The sequence below is a fragment of the Phyllostomus hastatus genome, unplaced genomic scaffold, assembly GCF_019186645.2.
Source record: "Phyllostomus hastatus isolate PE091 unplaced genomic scaffold, TTU_PhHast_1.1 phas_scaffold_46, whole genome shotgun sequence".
In the NCBI taxonomy this organism is placed as follows: Eukaryota; Metazoa; Chordata; class Mammalia; order Chiroptera; family Phyllostomidae; genus Phyllostomus; species Phyllostomus hastatus.
Genome location: NW_025334032.1, coordinates 5,279,065 through 5,302,633, shown reverse-complemented (window position 1 = coordinate 5,302,633; position 23,569 = coordinate 5,279,065). Strand labels below are relative to the sequence as shown.

General features: G+C 40.3%; 1 protein-coding gene across 1 annotated transcript in view; it reads right to left on the bottom strand.

Moving 5' to 3' along the window:
* UBAC2 (UBA domain containing 2) overlaps positions 1–23,569 on the bottom strand; it is a 250,542-nt gene that overhangs the window by 55,433 nt on the left and 171,540 nt on the right. The window contains exon 7 of the mRNA XM_045821244.1: positions 12,143–12,388. Within this exon, the coding sequence (XP_045677200.1) occupies positions 12,143–12,388 (246 nt within the window). The remainder of the gene's footprint in view (positions 1–12,142; positions 12,389–23,569) is intronic.

Sequence of the window (23,569 nt, the reverse complement as noted above, 5' to 3'; positions counted from 1 at the left end):
AATTGTATACTTTAAGTAGCTGAATTATGTTATGTGAGTTCCATCTCAAGAAAGCCATTTAAAAAGCTAAAAAACAAAAACAAAAACAACTGAGTACCTGAGAGCACTTTTAATACACTAAAAATATTTTACTAAATTAAAAATACTTAATAAAAAACACTTGATTAATGACAGAAACTCTCATGATTTGCAAGGCAGATATGACTCATAATAATGCACAGGTTAGATGTTACCTAAAACTGTTGCTGGGGTGGATAAAGAGAGAAAACAATTTTCACAGCCACAAAATGTTACTAAGAGAGGGTGAGAGAATGTAGCTAACTCAATTCAACCAAATACTGAGAAAATAACTGAAATACATGTACAAATAATGGTGAGCAAGTCAAACAGACTGCTCAGTGATGATCATCTAGAAACACTGGGTAGCCCAAGGAAGTGAAGAGGTAATGAAAAAATTAGCACCAACTAACTTCACTGCTTTGTTGACAAAATTCCCAATTGGCTTACACCAAGCATGATACATCTATAGTGGACTTCACTTTAATTCTACTTCTAAAGTAAATGTAGATTTTATAGGAATACCTTATGGGAAGTTTTATCACCAGTTTTATTTATGTTGTGATATATACAAGCATACCTTGGAGATATTGCAGGTTCTGTTCCAAAGCACCATATAATAAAACAAGTATTGCAATAAAGAGTGCCATTATCTTTTTGAGGGTGGAGGATCCTGCCTTCAATTTATAAAAAAAGCAACATCTGAAGTGCAATAAAGCAAGCTCAATGAAACACGGTCTGTCTGGAATGTCTGTAACACCATTATCGTCATTAACTAACAGAGAAAATGGCTGTCACACAAATAATGGACAGAATTTAGACTTCCCAGTAAAAAGCTGCTGTGAAAGCTGCTAGCTACATAATCTTCTGGAGCAGGGGGTTAGCAAAGTTTTCCTGTAAAAGGTCAGATGGTAAAAGTTTTAGGTTTTGAAAACCAAATGGCAAAATCGAAGATATCACATAGGTACTTCAAGAACCACTGAGAGTGTAAAGACCATTCTTAGCTTTGGGTTTGGTCCATGGGCCATAGCCAACTGATGCTTGTTCTAAAGGTTACAAAATTTTAAGAGTAATAACTATCAGTTAGCTTCTAAATCAGGACTCTCTCAAATTTCCTGAAAACCAGAAAACAGGTGCCCAATGTGATCATAATAACTAATATTTGACAGATCTTTCTGGTATATAAAGTAATTTTCTATGAAATATTTTATCCTCATGGCCAACCTATTGATAGTGTAAAGATCTGCCTGTCAACCCAGGGCTGATCCCTTAACTGCAAATTCCTTGCTTTCTTCATTTTCATATCCTGTTGTTTTTCTACTGTGCGTATATGGGTTTCTTCCATTATGACTATCAAAAAGAGGCAAATATGTGCTGGGAAGCTGCAGAGACTCATGCAGCAACCCCACAGTTCAGATGTTCATTATTAGAGGAGAGTTTAATGGCTGCTCTGGAGTTTTGAATGCACAGAGGTTCTGCAAAGCATGACTGTGGCCATTTACTGTCATTCAGTGAGCAAGCACCACTTCACCACTATGGGTATCCTGAAAACACAGAGAATCCTCATCATCTCCCAAGTGGTCTTCTTTCTCCAGTGTCATATTTTCAACTGATCATTCAAATTATGGGCAAAGTAATCTTTCTTAAATACAAATCTAACTTACTCTCTTATATAAAAGGTTTCAGTGACTCACTACTTCTTGCAGGACAAAGGAAAAAAGAACTCTTAATTTGGCACAAGACCCCCTATGTCCTGGCCTCGGCTTTCCCCCCAGACTCATCTTTCACTGTCTCTTCCTTAAGAAAACCCTGAGCTTAGGCAATGTTGTTCCCACAGCTGTCTGGAGCCCCTGTGCTTTTCCCACAAGGTTCCCTTGGCCTGAGATGCTGACCACATGTTGGCCTCTTCAGGATTCCCCTCAATCACACAGGGATTTGCCCTGCAGGGGGAGAGGGTGGAACTAGAACATTCTTTTTGCTGCATACAAACTCCAACAGCAGTCTAGCATTTAGTATTGACTCATCTGTCTTCCCCTGTTGGGCTGCAAACTTATTGATGTTCAGGGCAGTGTCACTCTCTCTGAGTTTTGCAGTGTAGCAGAACCAAAAGAGACATAAATAAGTAAAACACATAGCTCCTGTTCTTCAATGGGTCACACACTACTTGATGAATGAATAAAACACAAACCTGTGCAAAGTTATGTAATAGATTTGGCAGTGGAAAAATAACCCACAGCTGCAAGTACCAAAATGAATGAGATGTCACCAACCATGAAGCCAGCAACTCAGCTAGGGGAAGAGGACTCACTCTGAGAGTAGGAGCTGTTGAGAGTAGAACTGAAGTTTGTCCAACACACTGCCACTACAGAAATTTGCAAAGGAGCGGGAAAACTGAGGGTGTGAAGGGAAATGAGAAATAGAAGAAACTACAGCATTATTATGGAGTAAACTCAGATTTCACCACCATGAGTCCGTGACAAAATTATCCAAGAGCTTCCGAGTAGTTAACTACTGTGAAAGTATTCAGAAAGATCACGTCACTGTGTTTGATGATGAACTTAAGGTCTTTGTACACTGACTCTCTCAGCATTCTGATCTCAAGTTCCAGATGAAGCAAGGTCAATGGAGTCATCACACTGTTTATTGTCCTTTAGAGCCACATAATTTGTATATGTTACAAAGCCTATTAAAAGTGTTTTCAGTAGCATAATGCCATAGTTGACTTTCAAGACTATAGATGTGACTACTACACAGCAGATCAGAAGTGGTGCTTGTTCTTGCTCCATTTCCATTCCTTGCATTATTTCTCATGTGCTGCATTTCCACTGAAACTCCTTTCAAAAGTGAACCAATTCTTGGTGACTCTACTGGTCTTTTCCTGGTCATTATCTCATCTTGGCTTTTTTGGTGGCGAGGGGTGGCAGGTGAATCTGTTGAACATGCATTCTTCCTAAAACATTCTACTCTTCAGGCTCCCTGAACTTTTTTGGTTTTCTCCTCTTCTACCCACCCCCTGCCCCTGGAATTCCTTTTCTTTCTCTTTGCACTCTCTAAACATGAGTTTTGGGCTGTCTTTAATGGTTTGCTTCATACTTGTCCTCTCAGAGGATATCTATATACTTTCTTGCCCTATTTGCCTGTATTCAGTACATTAAGCAATTCTGTAAATATTTGTTATACACATATTTAGTCATTTATTCCCTAATATGTGAGTTCCTACTATGTGCCAGACAGTGTCCACATACTGGCAATTCAAAGAAAAAAGTCTCCACCCACCCCAAGACACACTATTGGTCGAGAGGCAGGAGTGGTGAGTGTCATGAAAGATATCCATGTGCTATAAGAACAGAAGGAGGATCAGACCCAGCATGAAGGTTGGAGAAGGCTTCCCAGAGTGGGTGACATTTGATGTGAACACTGAAAAGAGAATAGGAGTTGGGCAAGGAAAAATTGTGTATGTGTGTGATAGGGAGTTGGTATGGGGGAAGTTTGTTTTAGGCAGAGAAAAGGGCAGATGTGAAGACAAGAAGTGAGGAACAATGGGCTGGGATAAACTGCAAATAGTTCCATGGTTAGCCCAAAGAGCTGCACATGGGGCTGGAGGAGATATGGCTAAAAAGCAGGAAGAGGACTTGTGTAATGAGTTTCAACTTGAAAAGTTAAAACTTGAATGCTACAGGGGGCTTCTGAAAGACTTCAGTAGAAGAAAAACAATCAGATTTCTGTTTTCAATGAGATCACTCTGGGATGAACTATGGGGCAAAGTGGGGAGAGGAAGACAGTTTTGACAATATGTTAGGTAAGAGCCTACTGTAGAAATCCATATTTATATCAAGTACGAAGACTCTAGGGTACTTAATCAGGGGAGGAGGAAAAGAGGGATATGGATGAATAATGGAAAAGTCTAAGGTGAAGGCAAGATTTACTGGTTTGGACTTTTGGGTAGATAATGGAGCTTTTCATCACGCTAGGAAGTGAGGAGGAGAGGCAAATTTAGCAAAGAAGTGGCAAATTTCAAGTGCCTGTGGAACATTCAAATGGAGATGTCCAGCAGAAAGTAGGATATTTAGATCTGGAGCCCAGGAAGGAGGGAGGTCTAGTCCATAGATCTTAAGTTGGGAACCATGAGTTTACTACAACAGTAGTAAGAGTGATGGACTGGGTGGGCCACCAGCTGGGAGTGTCTAGGGTGAAAAGCTCACCAGGCTGAGGAAGGAGTAAACCTTGGGAAACAAAGCAGTTAAGAGGTGAACAGAAGAGCTCAATGAAGAGACTTCCATTATCCCAGCTAAGGCATTCATATAGCTGAGAGCTGGAATTAAAAAATCACTTTCTATTTGTCTCTTCTTCTGTGTTCTCTCCTTTCTCCCACCCATCTTACATACCACAATAAGATGAATCTGTCTGAGATAATTGTCCTGCCTTTATTAGTAACCAAACCACTTTTCACTGCTTGCAGTGTCAAAACCCAAACTGGCTGTCTGGTTTAAATATCCCACCCTCTGTTATATTTGCTGTGTTATTTCCCGTTTCTCACTTGCTCTCCTACGACACTTCCATCAAACAGGTCTCCCTGAATTCTTCCCTTTCCAGGGCATTTTTCTTATTTCTATGCCTCCCTCAGTCTTGCTGGTACTTTACCCTGGAATAATCTGCTCCATTCTCTCTGCCCATCCAAATCTTGCCCATCTTTCTAGTCCTAGAAATCTCTTTTCAGGTATCAGTCCACATTGATGATGTTCTTCTTGGATATCTTCCTGTTCTGGGCACTCCTGTCAGTATTTCAGTGTTCTCAGATGTTTATATAATTTGAGTATATCTGCCCAAGCTTCCTGAAGTTGATTGCAAACTCATTAAAGGAAAGAACATGTTTTTCACTTCTTTTGTGCCCAAAGAGTACCCACCAGTTTGGGTCAGAAGTCTCAAGTATCAATCAACAGAATGACTGTGACCCAAGTGAGAAATACAGGAGGTGGCTAACAAAAAGCACTCAGAACTTCCAGGTGATGAGATGAAATACAACAGAAAGCAGACACGCGCACACACACACACACACACACACACACACACACGGAAGAAATACACTGAAATAAGACTTTAGCATTACTTTGAAATTACAAACTGCAGACATATCAGTCTAATATATAGTATGTAATTAGTAACTGAAAGACTTTCTGACCAAATAAACTTAGGGTTCTATGAAAAACATCTGAAAATCAACATTTTTAAAACATATAACAGATTTACTTTGAATGCAATAACAGAATATAGAGTTACCTACAATAAAAAGTACAAGGACATTAAAAACAAAAAGATTAAAAACATATAGAAGATGGAAGCAAAAGTTCTAACTCTGGATTAAAGTTAATTTGATTGAACATTAAACTTGGCACTGAGTTTTCTGCCAGCCAAAGCAAAAAAGGAAAGAAAAGAAAATCACCAGGAGTTCCTGAAACTAGGAGGCAGCCTAGTTGAGGCAGGAGCTAGCATAGGAAGAACTCTTGAGACTGAGCTGCTGTTACTGGCCAGCATCTAGTATCCTGGTTGCCAGGAAACGCCTTTTAGCATAGGTAGAAAGAATAGTAAGCCAAGGCAGGGAGGAAAAGGAAGACTTGTTTCCCCAACTAACTCAGCAGTCTTGAGCCTGGTCTGATAATATTGTCAGGTGTTCAAACATCACAAGAAACACTATGTTAGTACTGGAGGAGGGAAGTCCTTGAATTTCTGTGCAGTGTTTCCACTATCTGGGAAGCAAAGCTTTTGAAATTGTGCTTTCATCCCAAGGCTTGAAAGGTGGAAGAAGGTCCACGGTGCCCAAAGAAGAAGCCCATAAAACAACTTTGGTAACTGCCTACCTCTCTGGTCATTATCTGTTTTACAAGGCAGTCCTTAATGCTTAAAGAAAGAGTCCATAAATAACTTTGGGTAACTATCCCAACTTTAACTGCCTCCTGTCGCTTATCTGTTTTACAACAAGATGAATAAATAGTCTGGAGCAAGCTAAGGATCTGAGCTAACAGACCCCCACACATACCTAAATTGGGTAGCCACATCCCCACCCCCCGTGAAGCTGACACCATCTTTACCTGTCAATCAATCTGTAACTTCTTTATCCCCATCCCGCCAAATATATGTCCTCAGAACAAAGGACTTGTGATCTTGGCTCTCTGCCTGGCCCCCTGGCCTCAAGCCACCCCGGGCTTGCCACCCCCCACCTTACTTTTCCCACCCTGTTTTGCCCTGAACCTATACCTTTCACCCCCAACCCCCACCTCCACCCCCAACCTTAGCTAGGCCTGTTCTCTTCCACAGGAACAGATCACTAATAAACCCTGATTGCATGCTAATACATTTGCTGATCGGTAATTCTTTACATGCATCGGCAAGAAGAACCAGACCTGGTTCTGGTTCTCCTGTCAACATAATGAAGCATCAGAAGCAGAGGGCTTATGGTCAGACATATCTGCATCCCAATCCTGCACTCCCATTAGCAGATGTGTGTCCTTGGACAAGGCAGCACCGTAAGCCTCAGGGGATATGAAGGAACTAGCTATTATTTCTCAAGGCCCATGTTGTGAATAAATGAAGGTGGAACTGAGTAAACCTAGGACTAAAGAAATAGTGAGCTCTTCACTCTCCAGCAGACCAGTCAACATAAAGCTTCTGTCAAGAGTCCAGGGGCTGGGATTCTGAACCCCAGACCTACTGGGGGCAAGACCAACCTTGGAAAGTGGAGAAACCTGCCAAGCAGGGGCAGAGTCAACAGACCAAAGGACATCACTTCATAGTTGCCTGGCTTGCATGTACTCTGCAGAGATTTTGGTCTGTTTTATATGGTCTTTGTCATTGATTTTGTGGCTATATAACCTGGCAGGTCCTGTGGTATTGAATGTATTTGTAGAGGGGAAAAATGGTGGGATTTGCAGTACGCCACATGTAGAAAAGCACAATCTAGATCCCTAGGGTTCTGGAGCAAGAATGTGTATCTATAGCAGAGAATTACAGCTTTTGAAAAACTGTTGCTGAACCCTGGGAATAGGGTGGTCCTGACCGTGGGCCTAAAGTAAGCATGTGGTCAGAAGTGTAAGACCTACCAAGTTTTAAGGGTAGGTGTACCCAAAGAAATCCATCCTCAAATGGAAGTGGTATATCTAGGGTCAGCATGAGCAGGGCTGGGGGGCACGGGTGAGCTACAGAGGCAGGTATGCCTAAGACCACCATGTCAATTACCTCTGTTGCACCAAAACCTCTTCCTCAGTTCACATCTCCTGCCATATGGGGGTGGGTCCCTTATGGCAAGTAACAGAGGATGGAAATGGTCAAATTTGGTTCACAGGTAGATTGGCTCAGTACACAAGTGAAAGCTGAAAATGGACTGTGGCTGCACTACAGCTCCACTCAGGGGTGATCTTGAAAGACAGTAATGAGGGGAAACCTTCCCAATGGGCACAGTCTGGGCAGTCCATCTGGTTATCTACTTTGTGTGGAAAGAGAAGTAGTCTGAGGTAATAACATATATGGAATCACTGGATGTGGTAAATGACTTAGTTGGTTGGTCAAGGGACTGGAAGGTAAGGGACAAGGAGACCTGAGGAAGAGACATGCGGATATAGCTAAAGGAATAGGCATGAAGCGTGACATCTGTTCTGTTAACGTCTACCATGGACATCCACCACAGAAGAGGGAGATGGAATGACTTCGCTGGTCAATATCAGCTAGCCAGCAGTCACCCCAGTGCTGGCACATGAACAGAGAAGACATGGTGGCAGGGATGTAGGTTATGCACAGCCTGACTCTCTAAGCAGCAGAGAACAACGCTGAGCCCAATGCACCACCATCCCTCAAAGAGAACCAGCGCCATTATCTGTGGTGTACAGAATGCTTGTTTTACTGACCACAATTCCAAATCATATCACATCAGACCACAAGGTCCACTTACAGCAAACTAGGCGCAGCAGTGGCAAGACTGTGTAATACATAAATCCTCTCACTACCATACAACTTGCTAGACCAGTGAAGGTACAAGTGAAATATCAACTTAGAGATGGGACTCTGCAAGATGGCACTCCAGGTTCTAGTGTGCAGTTTAACCCCAAAAACTCTGTTGGGTTCCCAGCAGGAAGAACACATGGATCTTGGAAATAAGGGGTGAAAGAAGAAGTGGGGCTGATTACCCTCCCTCCCAGTGATCTGTTTGGGGAATCTAGGCTTATCACTGCATCTCTAAATTCCATAGGTTTACAGAGCTTGGTTCACAGAAAGGGAACCCTTCCATTAGGAGAAAAAGCAAGACTGCCTTACATTTTAAGTTGTAGCTGTTAGCCAGTTATTTTGGCCTCTTGTGCTCAAAACCAGCAGACAAGGAAAGAAGTCATTATCCTGGCAGAAGTAATTAACCCTGATCATGAGGAAAAGGCATTGGTTAGGGTAGAAAAACGCGGAGGTATAACAGGGTGGCAAGGCCAGATCATTCCGGAGCAGAAGGGGGACCCAGAAGTGGTGCCAGAACTACTACCTCCCCTCAAAAGGGCAGAGAGCCAAGGCTGCAGATAGAAGCAGACTGCAGGAGATGGAAGACTGCCCCAAGGCAACTGTAAACAAAGCCTGGTAAACAGCCCAGCTACTGCCTCAGGCAACTGTAAACAGTCAGCCTGTGTGGCAACAGGCCAGAGAGCTCAACCAGCAGGAAGGGCAGAGCTGTGCTCCCCAGAGGGACAACTGAGAAAGTTGGGAAGCACTGCAGCCCTAATGTGAGCTGGGGCATGCTTCCATATCCCTGGGGCTACTGTAAATAATAGTTTAGCTAGGTTTAGCTCCACCCAGGTAGAGGGAGGTGGGAGCTTTGTACTGAGGCTGCACAGGGCCAAAAGATCAAAACAACTGTACTTGACTGGAGACTTTGCCTCGTGCAAAATCGTGACTGGAAGAGGGTCAAAGACAAATACGGCAGACATGGCCCACCATTGGTTAAAAAGCTGGACACTCCCACAGTGCATCGGATTTTGGGAGAAGGCATTTAAACAAAGCATGAGCAGAAGCCTGGGCTGTCTTCCCTGCCTTATGCCCCTGGTTGGGGAGCAGTTAGGGCTTATGCCTAGCACAGTTGGAGGCCAACTCCCGGAGCTAGGATCCCACGTTGGGATGTGTGCCTTGCCGGGTGCCAGCCCTTGGGTCACTGCGCAACATGCTGCAATTGCTCTAGACTGTTTCCTCTCTCTTGCCCTGAGAACAGCACATGGAGGTGTGAGCTGGGAATGTTCCTCTGCCTCCAGGGCAAGGCAGCCTTGGGTGCCAGGGCTCCAGGAATGGAGTTTCCCCTGCACAACTGTCTGAAGTGATCTGGCAGCCCACCCTAGACACCAACAGAGAGAAAAAGCTGTGCAAGGTGATGGCAACTTTGGCACCAGAGAGAGGGAGAGGGAGAGGAAGAGAGGGAGAGAGAGAGAGAGAAGGAGAGAGAGAGCGCGCGCGCGTGAGCGCAAGTGAGCTTGGGCCTGGAGCTGGAGAAATGGAGAACTGTTTGAGTAACCACTTTGGGCTAGAGATAAGCAATAATGGGTAACCTGGATTTGGACTTGAATCATTCTGGTAACAAGGGAATTTCTGTGCTTTGTAGAAGAGGCTGGCTTGGAGCAGGAATGCTTCCAGCCCCCTCAAATTAATAACTCTGTTACTAAAAACCTATATCCTTCCCCACAAATCTTTATGTTATGCTGATATACAAGGTGGCAAGTGCCTGGACCCCAGGCTGCTGGGTTATAAAGGTAAGATTGTGTATAGCACCTGGTCATCCACTAGGGTGTCTCTTGGTACTCCCTTGCTCAGTTTTCTACAGTAAATGGACAAGTGTTGCAGACACAGCCTGGGAAGGGCATGGTGCCAGGGGTGAGGGCATGTGTCACTTTCACCAACTAAACCTTCTAGCTAAGACTGAGGGATCACTTGAATGAACAGTAGAGGAGGGAGATGACAATCAGTATGATCTGGAGACCTCCTTTGGCAGAGAGGGATGTAATTTATCCTACTAACCTTCCTTTTGAAAGCTTCTCCTAGGAAAAGAGTGTCATTGGAATCTTGGAAGAACAGCTCCAAAAATTAAGAAAACCAAGAAGATCCAACCAGCACAATAGATGGATGCTGTGGTCTGCTGCCCAGATCCCAGAACTGAAGTGCTCAATCCTTGTACTGAGGGCAGTGCTAACACCAGATAGTTCTCAAGGGACACACCCCCTGTGGATAGTGTGTATCTGAGGAGAGCCAGTCAGTCCAAGATCTGCAATCAGCAAGCAATGACTGGTTGGTGGAAGCTTAGTTTCAGCTCCTTATCTGAATTGGGGACAACTTGTAAGGGTTCTTCCAACCCCAGAGCCCTCCATAAAATTAGCTCAGGTCCTTTTTTCTTTTTGTAACTGTTGTTCAACGTCTACCTCTGTCTTTCACCATATGCTTGGGGACTCCAACCTGAGAAATACCACTTTTCTGCCTTGCTCATGAGCACAAGATCCATAGCTATCTAAAGGGGAACCTCCTTCCAGGTATTCCAAAAGTAGCTCAGTCAATATATTTCCCCCAAGTCTGGTCTTCTGACATTGGTGAAATGGTGCTGTCATCAATCTATCTTGTTACCTAACTAAAAAACCTCAGAATCATACACTACTTCTTTCTCTCCTCCACAGCTCTAGGTTCATTCTACCTAGAATATATTTATACTTACCATTACTCAGTTTTTCAGATACCAATCATTCCAAGTTCTTCTGTTTTTCATTCTTCTGTTTCCTTGAAGGCTCTACCTTCTCTTCTTGCTAAATACAAGGCTTAGTCTATAGCCTATATTCATCTTGGATGTAATTCTCTTACAGAACTCCTCTAGCACCTTGCTTTCATCTCTCAATCCTACAAAGCTGACTCCATGATCTCCACCTCCAGCTTTGACCTCTCTAAGACAGGTGACTATCCTCCATGTTGAAGTACATCATGGGTATCTTTAGTGTGTGTTCCAGGTTCACCTTAAATTCAAATACATCTGTAGGGAATAACCTTCATTTCTCTCTTTCACCTGTAGACTCAGCCCATTGATTAAGAGGCCTCCTTCTTCCCAACCCAGATATGAACTGAGAAATATATCTCCAACAGGATACCAGGAATGTAACAATTGATTCCACTTCTTCAGATCACTGTGAGGCGTGCAGACTTATGTCTCACAACCAGTGAAGGCAGGAGATAGGGAGACAGTAAGTGAGAAGAGTATGCTCTCTCATACCCCAGAGGGTAAAGAACAAGGAGAGAAAAAATAAAAAGCCCAGCATACCGCATCATAGCAGTGTCAAAGAAAGATCAGGTATGAGGTTTTGGTCTGACATACAGGGTGGGGCAAAAGTAGGTCTACAGTAGTGAGAACATGAAACACAGCATTTGTTCTTGTATTATATTATTTCTTATTAATTACTGTATTAATTTCCTTACAAGCAACTGTAAACTTACTTTTGCTCCACCTTGTATAGTAACCCTTGAAAGACAAGTGTGGTATTAGATTATTTGGATAGAGCTGTATATTACAGACAAATGCTCAAAATTTCCTGATGATTGAACACAAGGTTAAGAAAACAAAGCACTTATTTGATTTACTCATGGGCTTCTCCTTTGAAAATTTTCTTACCTTCACGTTCTCTCTATTTCAACCAAAGAAAATCAAGAAGTTTTACATTTGCTTTTCACTTCAGAGCACATGATAATAAGCATTTTTAACAGGAAGACACTGTGGCTTTTACAAGATTATAAAAACAGATAAACATCATGTCTTGTTAACTAGGTTGGTGTTTCTCTAAGAAATAATGTTCATCTAATAGAAGCAAAACAACAATGTCCAGTTTGACCAGTTTTTCAGCTGCAATTTATTTTTTTAACTTGAAAGGAAAACAAACTGAGTCTACCCACTAACAGAGACCTATAGCTATTCAGAAACTTGTCAAATATCCACACTGCAATGCAGAGGAATAAAATATAGTCTCTACCACACATATAGTCACAGAGGAAAAGTTTACATAGGCCACTGAGTATTTTTGAATTTTTAATTATTATCGTTTACCTGCTGCTGCCTTTGTCGCCTTGCCTGTGTAAACTGAGACAGCATCAGCTGCCGATCAAGCACTTCCATTCTCTGCTGTCTCTGGATGTCCACTGTGGCCCCCATCCCAATTCTGGCTTCGGTGGTGGGTTCTGAAGATGAGAAGATAGGCTCAAGCGTCCACGAAAAGAACCTTGCCATCCAGCTAGGGATGTACAGCACCTGGTGAACTTGTAATATTTTGCTGTTGTAGCAGATACCGGAAATCTAAAAGAAAAAAGTTCAACTGGATTGTTTAAATGCAGTAAAATTTTAAAGAATGTATTTAATATAGATATCAATAACCACAAAATACTTCAGATGGTATTTTTCTTCCTTTTAGCAGTATTAGGTAATAACCAAAATTCCTATCAAGCTGCAGGATACTAAGCTGAACAATTCAACAAAAATTTAATTTATTCAGTACACAATTTTGCTTTTATTAAATTAGGAGAGATAGCAAAATCCTAACCATCTAACAGTCAAAGTACTGGTAAAATATTTTTAACACAATGTTTTCATTTTATAAAAACCACAGAAGATCTGATTATCAAAATACTTTCACACACACTGTGGTTACTTTTATTGGCATGAGGCCATCAGAGAGAGATAATTGGTAGAAAACAACTTCAATGCTCAATGATGTGACCCTGCGATCAGAATAAATTTATCAGAAAATAAAGGCAATCTAAAATTTCCATACTTTAAAATTTTTTTCTATTAATATTTCTAGATTTTTAAAATCCTCATCAATAGTTAGCAGTTAACAATTCTGTTTACAAACAAGCCTATGTTTCATCTTTAAGGTTATTAATGTGGCAAGAGAAGTCCAAAGATGGTCTATGGTTTTCCAGGTAAAAATGAGTATGGCTATTCCTTTGTGGAAAAAAAAAAAACCCTTTAATTTTGTGAATTTGATTCTTAGGTAAGAAGCTATTCCTACCAAATTAGAACATATTTGACAACGTGCTAATAGGAGAAAAGTTCCCTTTAATATCTTTAAAATATATTTTATTGATTATGCTGTTAAAGTTGTCCCATTTTTTCTCCCCATTATTTCCCTCTGCCCTGCACCCCATCTCCCACCATCATTCCCCCACTTTAGTTCATGTCCATGGGTCCTACATGTAAGTTCTTTGGCTTCTACATTTCCTATACTATTCCGAACCTTCTCCTGTCTATTTTCTATCTACTATTTATGCTACTCATTCCCTGTTGCTTTTCCCTCTTTTTCCCCCACCCCAATAACCCTCCATGTGATCTCCATTTCTGTGATTCTGTTTCTGTTCTAGTTGTTTGCTTATTCTGTTCTTATTTTTTTTTTTTTTAGGTTCAGTTGTTGATAGTTGTGAGTTTGTTGTCATTTAATGTTTGTATTTTTTATCTTCTTTCTTTTTCTTAGATAGGTCCCTTTAATATTTCATATAATAAGGGCTTAGTAACGATTAACTCCTTTAACTTGACCTTATCTGGGAATCACTTTAGCTGTCCTTCCATTCTAAATGATAGCTTGCTGGATGGAGTCATCTTGGATGTAGGTCCTTGCCTTTCATGACTTGGAATACTGTTCTCCAGCCCCTTCTTGCCTGCAAGGTTTCTTTTGAGAAATCAACTGAGAGTCTTATGGGAACTCCTTTGTAGGTAACTGTCTCCTTTTTTTTTCTTGCTTTTAAGATTCTCTCTTTATCTTTAATCTTGGGTAACACCATTATGATGTGCCTTGTTGTATGCTTCCTTGGGTCTGTGGGAGGTCACTCTGCGTGGTGTGCGCCCAGCTCCCACTGGGAAATGCACAGGACCCATGCCCATGGAGAGGTTTTCCCATGGGGAATCAGGCCTGCAATATACCTAGGCCGCTACGAGTCTTGCTTTTTGCTAAAAGTCCCTCACCCTGAATTGAGGACATTTACTGCAAAGCAACTTTCTAAAAACCATGCTAAACCTTCCAAAGATGAGTGTAACTGGTCCAACTAATTTTGCCTTTTCATTTGCAAATATCCCTCTTCTGTGATGTGATTACCAGCATCCTCTCCTTTGTTTTCTGTGTAAATTAACCTCCTAAATCGAGCCTGTGCATAGTTAATGAGGACCTTCTTGTAATGTGCCCAGTAAGACAATAAAAGCTCACTGGAGCGAGGGCCAAGGTTTTTGCTCCCCTTGAGAGAAAAGCCATGTTGTCCCTTTTCCTCTACCAGATTCAGTAATCCGTGTGAATGTCTCATTTCATCCATAATGACGTGGACCCCACAAGCCGGGGTCCACATCAGGGTCCAGCTTCTTTGGGACTTTCTGGGCTTCTTGGACTTCCTGGATGTCTATTTCCTTCCCCAGATTGGGGAAGTTCTCCTTCATTATGTTTTCAAATAGGTTTTCCATTTCTTGCTCTTCCTCTTCTTCTGGTACCCCTATGATTTGGATGTTGGAATGCTTAAAGTTGTCCTGGAGGTAACTGAGCCTCTCCTCATTTTTTTGAATTCTTGTTTCTTCATTCTGTTCGGGTTGAATATTTCTTTCTTCCTTCTGTTCCAAATTGTTGATTTGAGTCCTGGTTTTCTTCCCTTCACTGTTGGTTCCCTGTATATTTTCCTTTATTTCACTTTGCATAGCCTTCACTTTTTCCTCTATTTTGTGACCACACTCAACCATTTCTGTGAGCATTCTGATTACCAGTGTTTTGAACTGTGCATCTGATAGGTTGGCTATCTCCTCATTACTCAGTTGTACTTTTTTCTGGAACTTCGATCTGTTTGTTCTTTTGGGCCGTATGTTTTTGTCTTGTCACACCAAGCTGCAGTTATTCACCAGAGTGGGTCAACCCATATGGCTGGGTTGTAGCACTGTATGTGGGGGAGGGGTCCAAGAAGGAACAATGTCACTTGCTGAGCTCTTGGCCGTTTTCCAGTAACTTCCTCTGCTACCCACAAAGTGGGACTTTCTAGTGCTTATTCCCAGGTGGGTGGGTTTGTGTCTGTTCTAGGATTCTGTGGGTCTCTCCAACGAACTCTCCTTTGAGGCTGGGAGTTTCTCTCTCTGATGCAACCCCCATTGGTTATTTCAGTCAGAAGGGTTGAAGCTTTCTTTCCCCCACTGGAATCCTGGGTTGCATGGTCTGTCTCACTCCCCAGTTGTTACTCCTGGTTTATCCGCGTGTAAACACAGGACCACCTGCTTTGTCAGCCACCCCCTTGCTGCCCATCTCCTCCCTTCCTACTGGTCTGGATGAATGTTTCTTCTTTAACTCCTTGGTTGTTACACTTCCACCCAGTTGATTTTCTGGGAGTTCTGGTTTTTGTTGTTTTTTTTTTTTTTTAAATTTGTTGTTGTCCTTCTTTTGGTTCTGTGAGGAGGCAAAATGTATCTACCTATGCCTCCATCTTGTCCAGAAGTCCCCATTTTTTATTAATAAAGTTAACCAATTAAGCGAGAATTTATTAGCTTCTGCCATACACCAGGTACTGTTCTAGGTACTTAGAATTCAGCAGAAGATATGATCAACAAAGTCCACCTTTATAGAGGTAATAGAGGTCCATATGGAGAGCAGACAGTAAACAAGCAAGCACACAAAAGAATTCCAGACAAGCTCTGTGAAGGAAATAAAGCAAATAAAGCAAATAAAACTTATATCAGGCACTTCTTTAGGTAGGGTGATCAGGGAAGCTTCAGAGGACGTGACACTTGAGTAGATATATTAGGGATAATGGGGTACCAGTGATTTGAAAAATAGTAAGAACATTTCAGACAGAAAGCAGCAAATGCAATGTAGGAATGAGTTTCATAGTGTCTGTTAGAAAACTTGGTGGAGATATCAAGTGAGTAGTTGGATATACAAATCTGGAACTAAGGGAAAAGTTAGCAGAAATAAAGATTTGGAAGTTACTGGTACTTGATGGCATGTAAAGTAGTGGGGCTAAATAAGGTAATAGGAGGGTGGGGACCTGTAACAGAAGAGAGAAGAGGACTTCGTATTGAACCCAGGGGACATCAATATTTTGGGGAGGGACAGAGTAGAAAAAGCCAATAAAGAAAATTGGCAAGGAGCTACTAGTGAATAGAAAGGAAACTAGGACAGTTTAGTATCAGTGAAGCTAACAAAACAATGTTTTAAGATGGGGATACTAGTCATCTATTTTAATACAGCTCAGAGTTCAAGTGAGACAGAGAAAGGAAAATGAACATTGCATTTGGCAAAACGGAGGCCTTTTGAGACCTTATAAGAAGAGTTTTGGTGTAGTGGTGGGAGCAGAGGATAGACTGAAGCAAGCTAAAGAATGAATGGTAGAGGACTTTTGGTTTCAAATCATTTCAATGCCACTTATCTCAAAAATGGCACAAAACAACAAAGACAGCAAAAACAGAAACAAACTCCACATTTGATGAAACCAAAAAGCATCTTCTATAATCCTGAACCACACTAACAAGATGGAGAAAACAGTGTATAATTAGAATCCACTAGTATATGGGAAAAAGTAAATCCAAATGCCAGCAAAAGGACAGCTTCAGGGATTAGAGACACCAGGTAATATGTAAGGCAGGAGTGAAGTGGAGGATTCTTAACTCTGTAAAAAAACAATCCCAATTCCTTCCCATACTCAGCATAGTCCATATTTACCCTTTCTTCTACAGCAAAAAGATAAAAACTCCGAAGGACATGGGTCGAGGAGGCTCTGAGGAGGATACAGCAGGCCTGGAGAGGAGGTCCCAGGTTCTACACGGGAGGATTCCATACAGAGAGGCCCTCAGTGTATGTCTCAGAGCTGCCAGTAGACCACAGAGGGAATATAGGCAGAGGGGGACAATATTTTAAGAGATAATAGCTGAGAGTTTTCCAGAATTCATAAAAATATAAATTCTCAGATGGAAAATTCTGGAGTCCAAAGAAGGATAATAAAATAAAATTTATTTCCAGTTCCACTGTAGTGCAACAGAAAAAGAAATCCTTAAAAGTTACCAAAGATAAAATTCATTCCACTGAGAAACAATGTAAAACACATGTTTTCATTCCACATGTAAAACAATTAGCTATCAGCAGATAACAGCAACAACTATAAAATATTTAGGAATAAATATAATAAATTATATAAGGCCTTTATAGAGAAAACTAAAAAACCATATAAGAGAAAATCCTAACCCTAGTAATAAATATAGGTATCACATCCATGAGTGAGAAGGTACAAAATTAACATATCAATTGTTACCAAATTAATATATAAATTCAATATAATTAAAAAATAAAATCTTAACAGGGTTTGTTGTTGTTGGAACCTAAACACCAATCCTAAAATTCATATGGAATATTTAAGGTTTAAATTTTTAAAATAATATGCTAGGAAAAATAAACTAGACATAAAGATTACATATATTATGATACCACTTTTGTAAATGGATTAATCTGAACTATATATTGTGTGGGAAAACTGCAAAGCAAAAGCATGAAGGCAACAACCAGATGTCCTAGGACAGCAGTCACAGGAGGGATGGGCTTTGGGGGCTGGCAGTGTGCTGACCTGTGTGGGGTTATCTAGTGTGTTCACTTTATAGTGATTTGTTTGGCTTTGTGACACCTGTAGTTTATGGACATTTTTGTATATGTTACATACTACAATAAAAAGATTTAAAAGTAGAGAATAAAAGATCCAGAACAGCCAAGGTAATTTTCAAGAAGCATAACAAGGTCTATCAGATTTCAAGATATGGTATAAAATCTGAGTGCTTAAAATTGCATCGGCTTTCTGTAGCGCTACTCAAATAGACTTAAAAGAACAAGAACACAGAAGCAGACTCTTGAGTACAAGAGCACTTGGTATACATCAGAAATGAGTAAATTAAAGGGAAAAGGATACACAAGCTCTACCTAAAGATAAAGAAAAAACAAGGCCCTTCTTCCCGACATCACACACATAAATTCTCAATGGATTAAGACACAAATATAATTCAAACAAAACCGTAAGTGTTTCTGTACAAAATACAGAAAGAACATCTTTTGGCAATGGGATGGGGAAGCATTTTTAAATAAAACACAGGAAGCACAAACTATAAAAGAATAAGTACATTTATTTACATTATAATATAAAAGCTACAGTGTGCCAAAATTTATCATAAATGAAGTAAAAAGTTAGAGTCTAGGAGAAGGTACTTAGAATAGTAGTCAACAAAGGTAGTATTCAGAACACATAAAGAAACTCTATAAATTTATAAGACAATCAACCCAATTTAAAAAGCAGATGACATGGCAATTCCAGTAGAAGAAATTCAAATGGCTAACAAATACATTACAAGATGTTTATGCTCACCAGTTTTTATGGAAATACAATATAAAATGAACTATGTTAAATATAACAACAATTGGCAAAAATGGAAAAATTTGGTATCAAGTTTTGGTGAGGATGAGAACTGAGAACTCTTACATAGTCCTGAGGGAGGTACAGAGGCACAACCAATTTGGAGAGCAATTTGAAAATACAGTTGACCCTCTGTATCTGAAGTGGAATTGGTTCCAGGACCCCTATGGATACCAAAATCTGAGAATGCTCGAATCCCTCATAAAAAATGGTAGGATTTACACATAACCTATATTTGTATTTAGGTCACAGCAGGGTATGCCCACACGTCATTTCATTCTTGTAGATGCAGTGTAGTGCTTGACATGTGGCAAATTGAAGATTTGATTTTTGAAACATTTTAGGATTTCTTTTCCTTCTTTTTTTAAAACAATTTTTGATCTGTGGTTAGTTAAATATGTGGAGGCGAGACCCATTCATAGAAAGGGCTGACTGTAGTAGCAGAGCTGGAAGTAGGCTTTAGGCCAGGGGTGTCAAAGTGATTTCCACTGGGAGCCACATCAGTTTTCTGGTTGCCTTCAAATGGGCTGAAATAATTTTAGGACTGTATAAATGTAACTACTCCTTAACTGTTAAGGAGTTGGACTTACATTTGGCCCTTTGAAGGCAACCATGAAGCTGATGTGGCCCCCAGTGAAAATGAGTTTGACACCCCTGCTTTAGAGAATACTGAACTGCAATGTTAGAGCTAAGAAATGGAAACATGTCCCCAGTAGAGAAATAGTTAAAGAGTGATTTATTCATCTAATGGAAGACTAAACAGCAGTTCATATAAACTCAGTATACAGGTATTAATAAGTTTTTTAAAATGTATCATATATTCTTTTCATCTTCCTGTAAAATTTGAAAACACAAAATTTAGTATTTACTGTTTATTGACACACACTTCAGTAGTAAGCACAGAACCATGGAGAGAGGTTTCTTTTACAGCATGATAATGGAGAAGGAAGAGGAGGTGTATGGGGGATAGGACTATCTTAACAAAAATACCTTTTTTAAAGAAGAGAAAGGACTGATCTTGTCCTGCACCACCCAGGAAACCCCAGGGCCAGTGCATGTAGTAGACAGCTAAAGACCACGTCAGAGCACTACAACTCTGACCCTTTATGGCTGATCCTCCATGTAGGAGAGAGGTTGGTGTTCCATGGCCACAGCCATTCCATGCAGCTGACTGGTCTGGGTAAATCCCTCCCATTGACCTGCCAACATTAACCAAGGCTCAACTACAAGATGAAGGTGTACCCAGTTCACACAAAGGGCACACCTCAAGTACCCTGCTTGGGTGATACAGGACCACTGTATCTTACAGGACCACTGTATCTTACAGTAGGTGTCCTGTAAGGTGCCACTGGACCTTACAGGACACCTACTACATTAGGCCACACTACCAAGACATGGAGTCAAAGCAGGTCTATCTAATACACAGAAACAAACACAGGCAGACTGCCAAAATGAGGGAACAAAGAAACATGCTCAGATGAAAGAACAGATGAAAACTCCAAAAAAAGAGCTAAACAAAATGGAGAAGAGCAATCTATCTGATGCAGAGTTTAAAACAATGGTTCTAAGGATGTTCAAGGAACTTAGTGAGGACCTAAGCAGCATAAAAAAGATCCATTCATAAATGAGAGATAACACTAATTGAAATAAAGAACAATTTACAGGGTAGCAAGAGTACAGTGGATGAAGCTGGGAAGCAAATCAATGTTTTGAAGATAAGGAAGCAAACAACAACCAATCAGAGCAAGAAGAAGAAAAGAGAATACAAAAAACTGAGGATAGTGTAAGCAGCCTGTGGGACAACTTTAAGCAAACCAACATTCGTTTCATAGGGGTGTCAGAAGGAGAAGAGAAAGAGCAAGAAATTAGAAATCTATTTTAAAAAAATAATGAAAGAAACTTCCTGAATTTGATGAAGGAAATATACATGCAAGTCCAGGAAGGACAAAGTCCCAAACAAGATGGACACAGAGAGGACCACACCGAGACACATCATAATTAAAGTGCCAAAGGTTAAAGAGATGGGAGAGTGGGTGGGAGAGAATGAGAGGTGAGGGGATTAAGAAGTACAAATAGATAGTTACAGAATAGTCACGGGGATGTAAAGTATAGTACAGGGAATAGAGTAGCCAAAGAACTTACATGCATGACCTGTGGACGTGAACAGGGGTGGGAGGATTGCCTGAGGGAGTAGGGGGTGCTAGGTGGAGAAGGGCAAAGAAGGAAAAATCAGGACAACTGTAATAGCATAATCAATAAAGTACAATTTAAGAAAATGCAAAAAATAAATAAACAAAAAAGGAAGAGGAAGTAAAGATGACAAAAATTATAAAATGAACTGGAGGTGAGGAAGTAGAAATTCCTTTTCTGAAGATCTGGGTAGGAAGGAAAACAGAAAATGGGGCTATAATACAGCAAAATTACACAATTTAGCTCTACATAGCAAAATGTTGTTATAAACATAACGAAATATCAGAAAAGTTGACCAAATTAGAACTGTGAGATTTGAATTAAGTAAAAAATTAAACATTTTCATTTTAGCCTCAAAGTATGTATCTAACCATGATTGTGAGTTTGTCCATTTCTCCTTTTAGTTCTTATGGTTTTAACTTCATGTATTTGGAAACTCTTCATGTACTTGGAAGCTATTGGCACACATACCTTTATACTGACCTTTTCATCATAACAAAATATGTTTGTTTTTAGTAATATTGATATAGAAATATATTCTAATACTAATATTGTCTTTTAAACTGTTTCCATGATACTTATTTCTTCATCCTTTCTTTTTAAAAAATTACTTATTGTTAGAGTTAGGGGGAAGAAGAGAGAAAGATTGACGTGAGAGAAAAATATGGACTGGTTGCTTCCATGCCCCCACTGGGGACCGAATCTGTAACCCAGGTATGTGCCCTGATCAGGAATTGAACTGTTGATCTTTCACTTTGCAGGACGATGCCCAGCCACCACCTGAGCCACATGGGCCAGGGCTTTCTTCATCTTTTTACCTTCACACTTTTTCTGTGTTTAAGTGTGTCTGGTAGATAGCACATAACAGCATTGTGTTTTTAAATCCAGTCTGACAATCTCTGCCTTTTGACTGAAGTGATTAACTATTTACACTTAAAGTACTTATCATGAAAAACCGGTTTTGTTATTTGGTTTCTATTTGTTTCATCTGTTTGTTTTGTTTCATCTGTTGCTCTTTGTTTCTCCTCTTCTACTTTAGTCTTAATTCATTTAACATCACCCTCATCCACTGTGCTAATTTTTTTCTTATATACTATACTTATATATCTAATAAATCCATCAATACAGTGTTACTTTTGCTTTCTGTAATCATGTCTTTAACTTAATTTTTATTGTTGGCACTATTACAGATGTCCCCTTTTCCTCCCCCATTGCCCACCTCCACTCAGTCTTGTCCTCTCTTCCCTCTGGTCATCATTACACTGTTATCTGTGTCTATGGGTTATATGCAATCATATCTCTTAAAGAAATTAGGAACAAACTAATGAAAAGGCATAGTTGTTGCTTGTATTTACAGAGTTCACAATTCAGTAGAGATTCTTAACTTCTGTGTGCGTGGGGAGGGGGGATAGGTTATAGATTCCCTTAAGAAACTGATGAAGGTTAAAGATCGTCACTTTCCTATCATCATGTATATACTTACAAAATGTATATTCAGTTTTAGCCAGACGATCCAATGAAGAATTGGAATATTCTACCCAGTAAAAAACAAATAACACTAGTGCAAAATCTGGCAGGGATAAAATAGTGCTTTCATATTCATTTGCTTAAATCTCAATCCTAAATGCTTCTTCCTATTTGAATGCACACTCTAGAAGGGAATAAATTTGGTTGGTTTTGATCAATATTTAGCTTCAGTGCCTACAACAGCATCCAGCACATATTAACTACCCTACAAGTATTTGCTGGGAGAATGAAGAATGAATAAATGCTCCACAAAGAAAAATATGTTATTTTATATATTTTTAAAGGAAATTGGGAAGTTGCCAGTAGATATACTATATTTCAAAGATCTTATTTATTTATTTTTAGAGAGGGGAAGGGAGGGAGAAAGAGAGGGAAACATCAATGTGTGGTTCCTCTCAAACACACCCTCTATTGGGGACCTGGCCCTCAGCCCAGGGCATGTGTCCTGACTAGGAATCAAACCAGCAACACTTTGGTTCACAGACTGTCACTCAATCCACTGAACCACACCGGCTAGGGCTAGAATGCTTTTTTGATTCTAAGTTTACACTTTCCCATATGACAAAAAGGTAGAGTTCACCTATCCATGCCTCTGGTACTCCAGCATGAACTCAAGTTTTCAAATAAACAAACTGTTATTGTAAAATGTTTTAGGTATCCACAAAAAATTAAAATATGAAGAGCTTAAAGAGTTTAGCTTCCTATAAATATTTGATAATCACACCAACCTATTCTATGAGAAGATGGGATAAGAATATTAAATTTTACCTCAATACTAGCAAAATCTTTGAGAGATTATCACTTACTATTATATTACCTTATATTTACACATTACTTTTAACTTTAACTTCCATTATCTCATAAATCCTTCTCATAGTGGGTGTTCTGAGTGAGAGTTTTCTTGAAACCCAATGAGTTTGTGAAAAAAGGCTTTATAATATAGACCATCTGCTCATATTTGCATGTCACGCCAGGAGAAATTCTAACAAAGGGGGTTCTAGCAGGCCTTCAGTGCCAGGAAGCCCCAGATCAAGCTGTGAGATCCAATGAGAAGGAAAGCAGCCAGAGTGGACTTGCACAGGCCAGGAATCTGGTTCAGGATGATGAGATACAGTGAAAAGGAACAAGCAGCATTTGTCTGGGAAGGCCAGCTAGGCCTGGAATCAGGCAACCAGAACCAGAACTAGAAAGTGTTCCAGGCCATATGCAGTTGAAAGCATAGGCCAAAGAGCCAGGCCATAGCTCTGGGCTAGAGCTACGAGCTCCTCATAAGCCAACAGTAGAAGCTATTATTTCATAAATCTCACTGAGAATGTAAAACGAAAGGAAATTTTTTTCTTATTGGCCACTAATA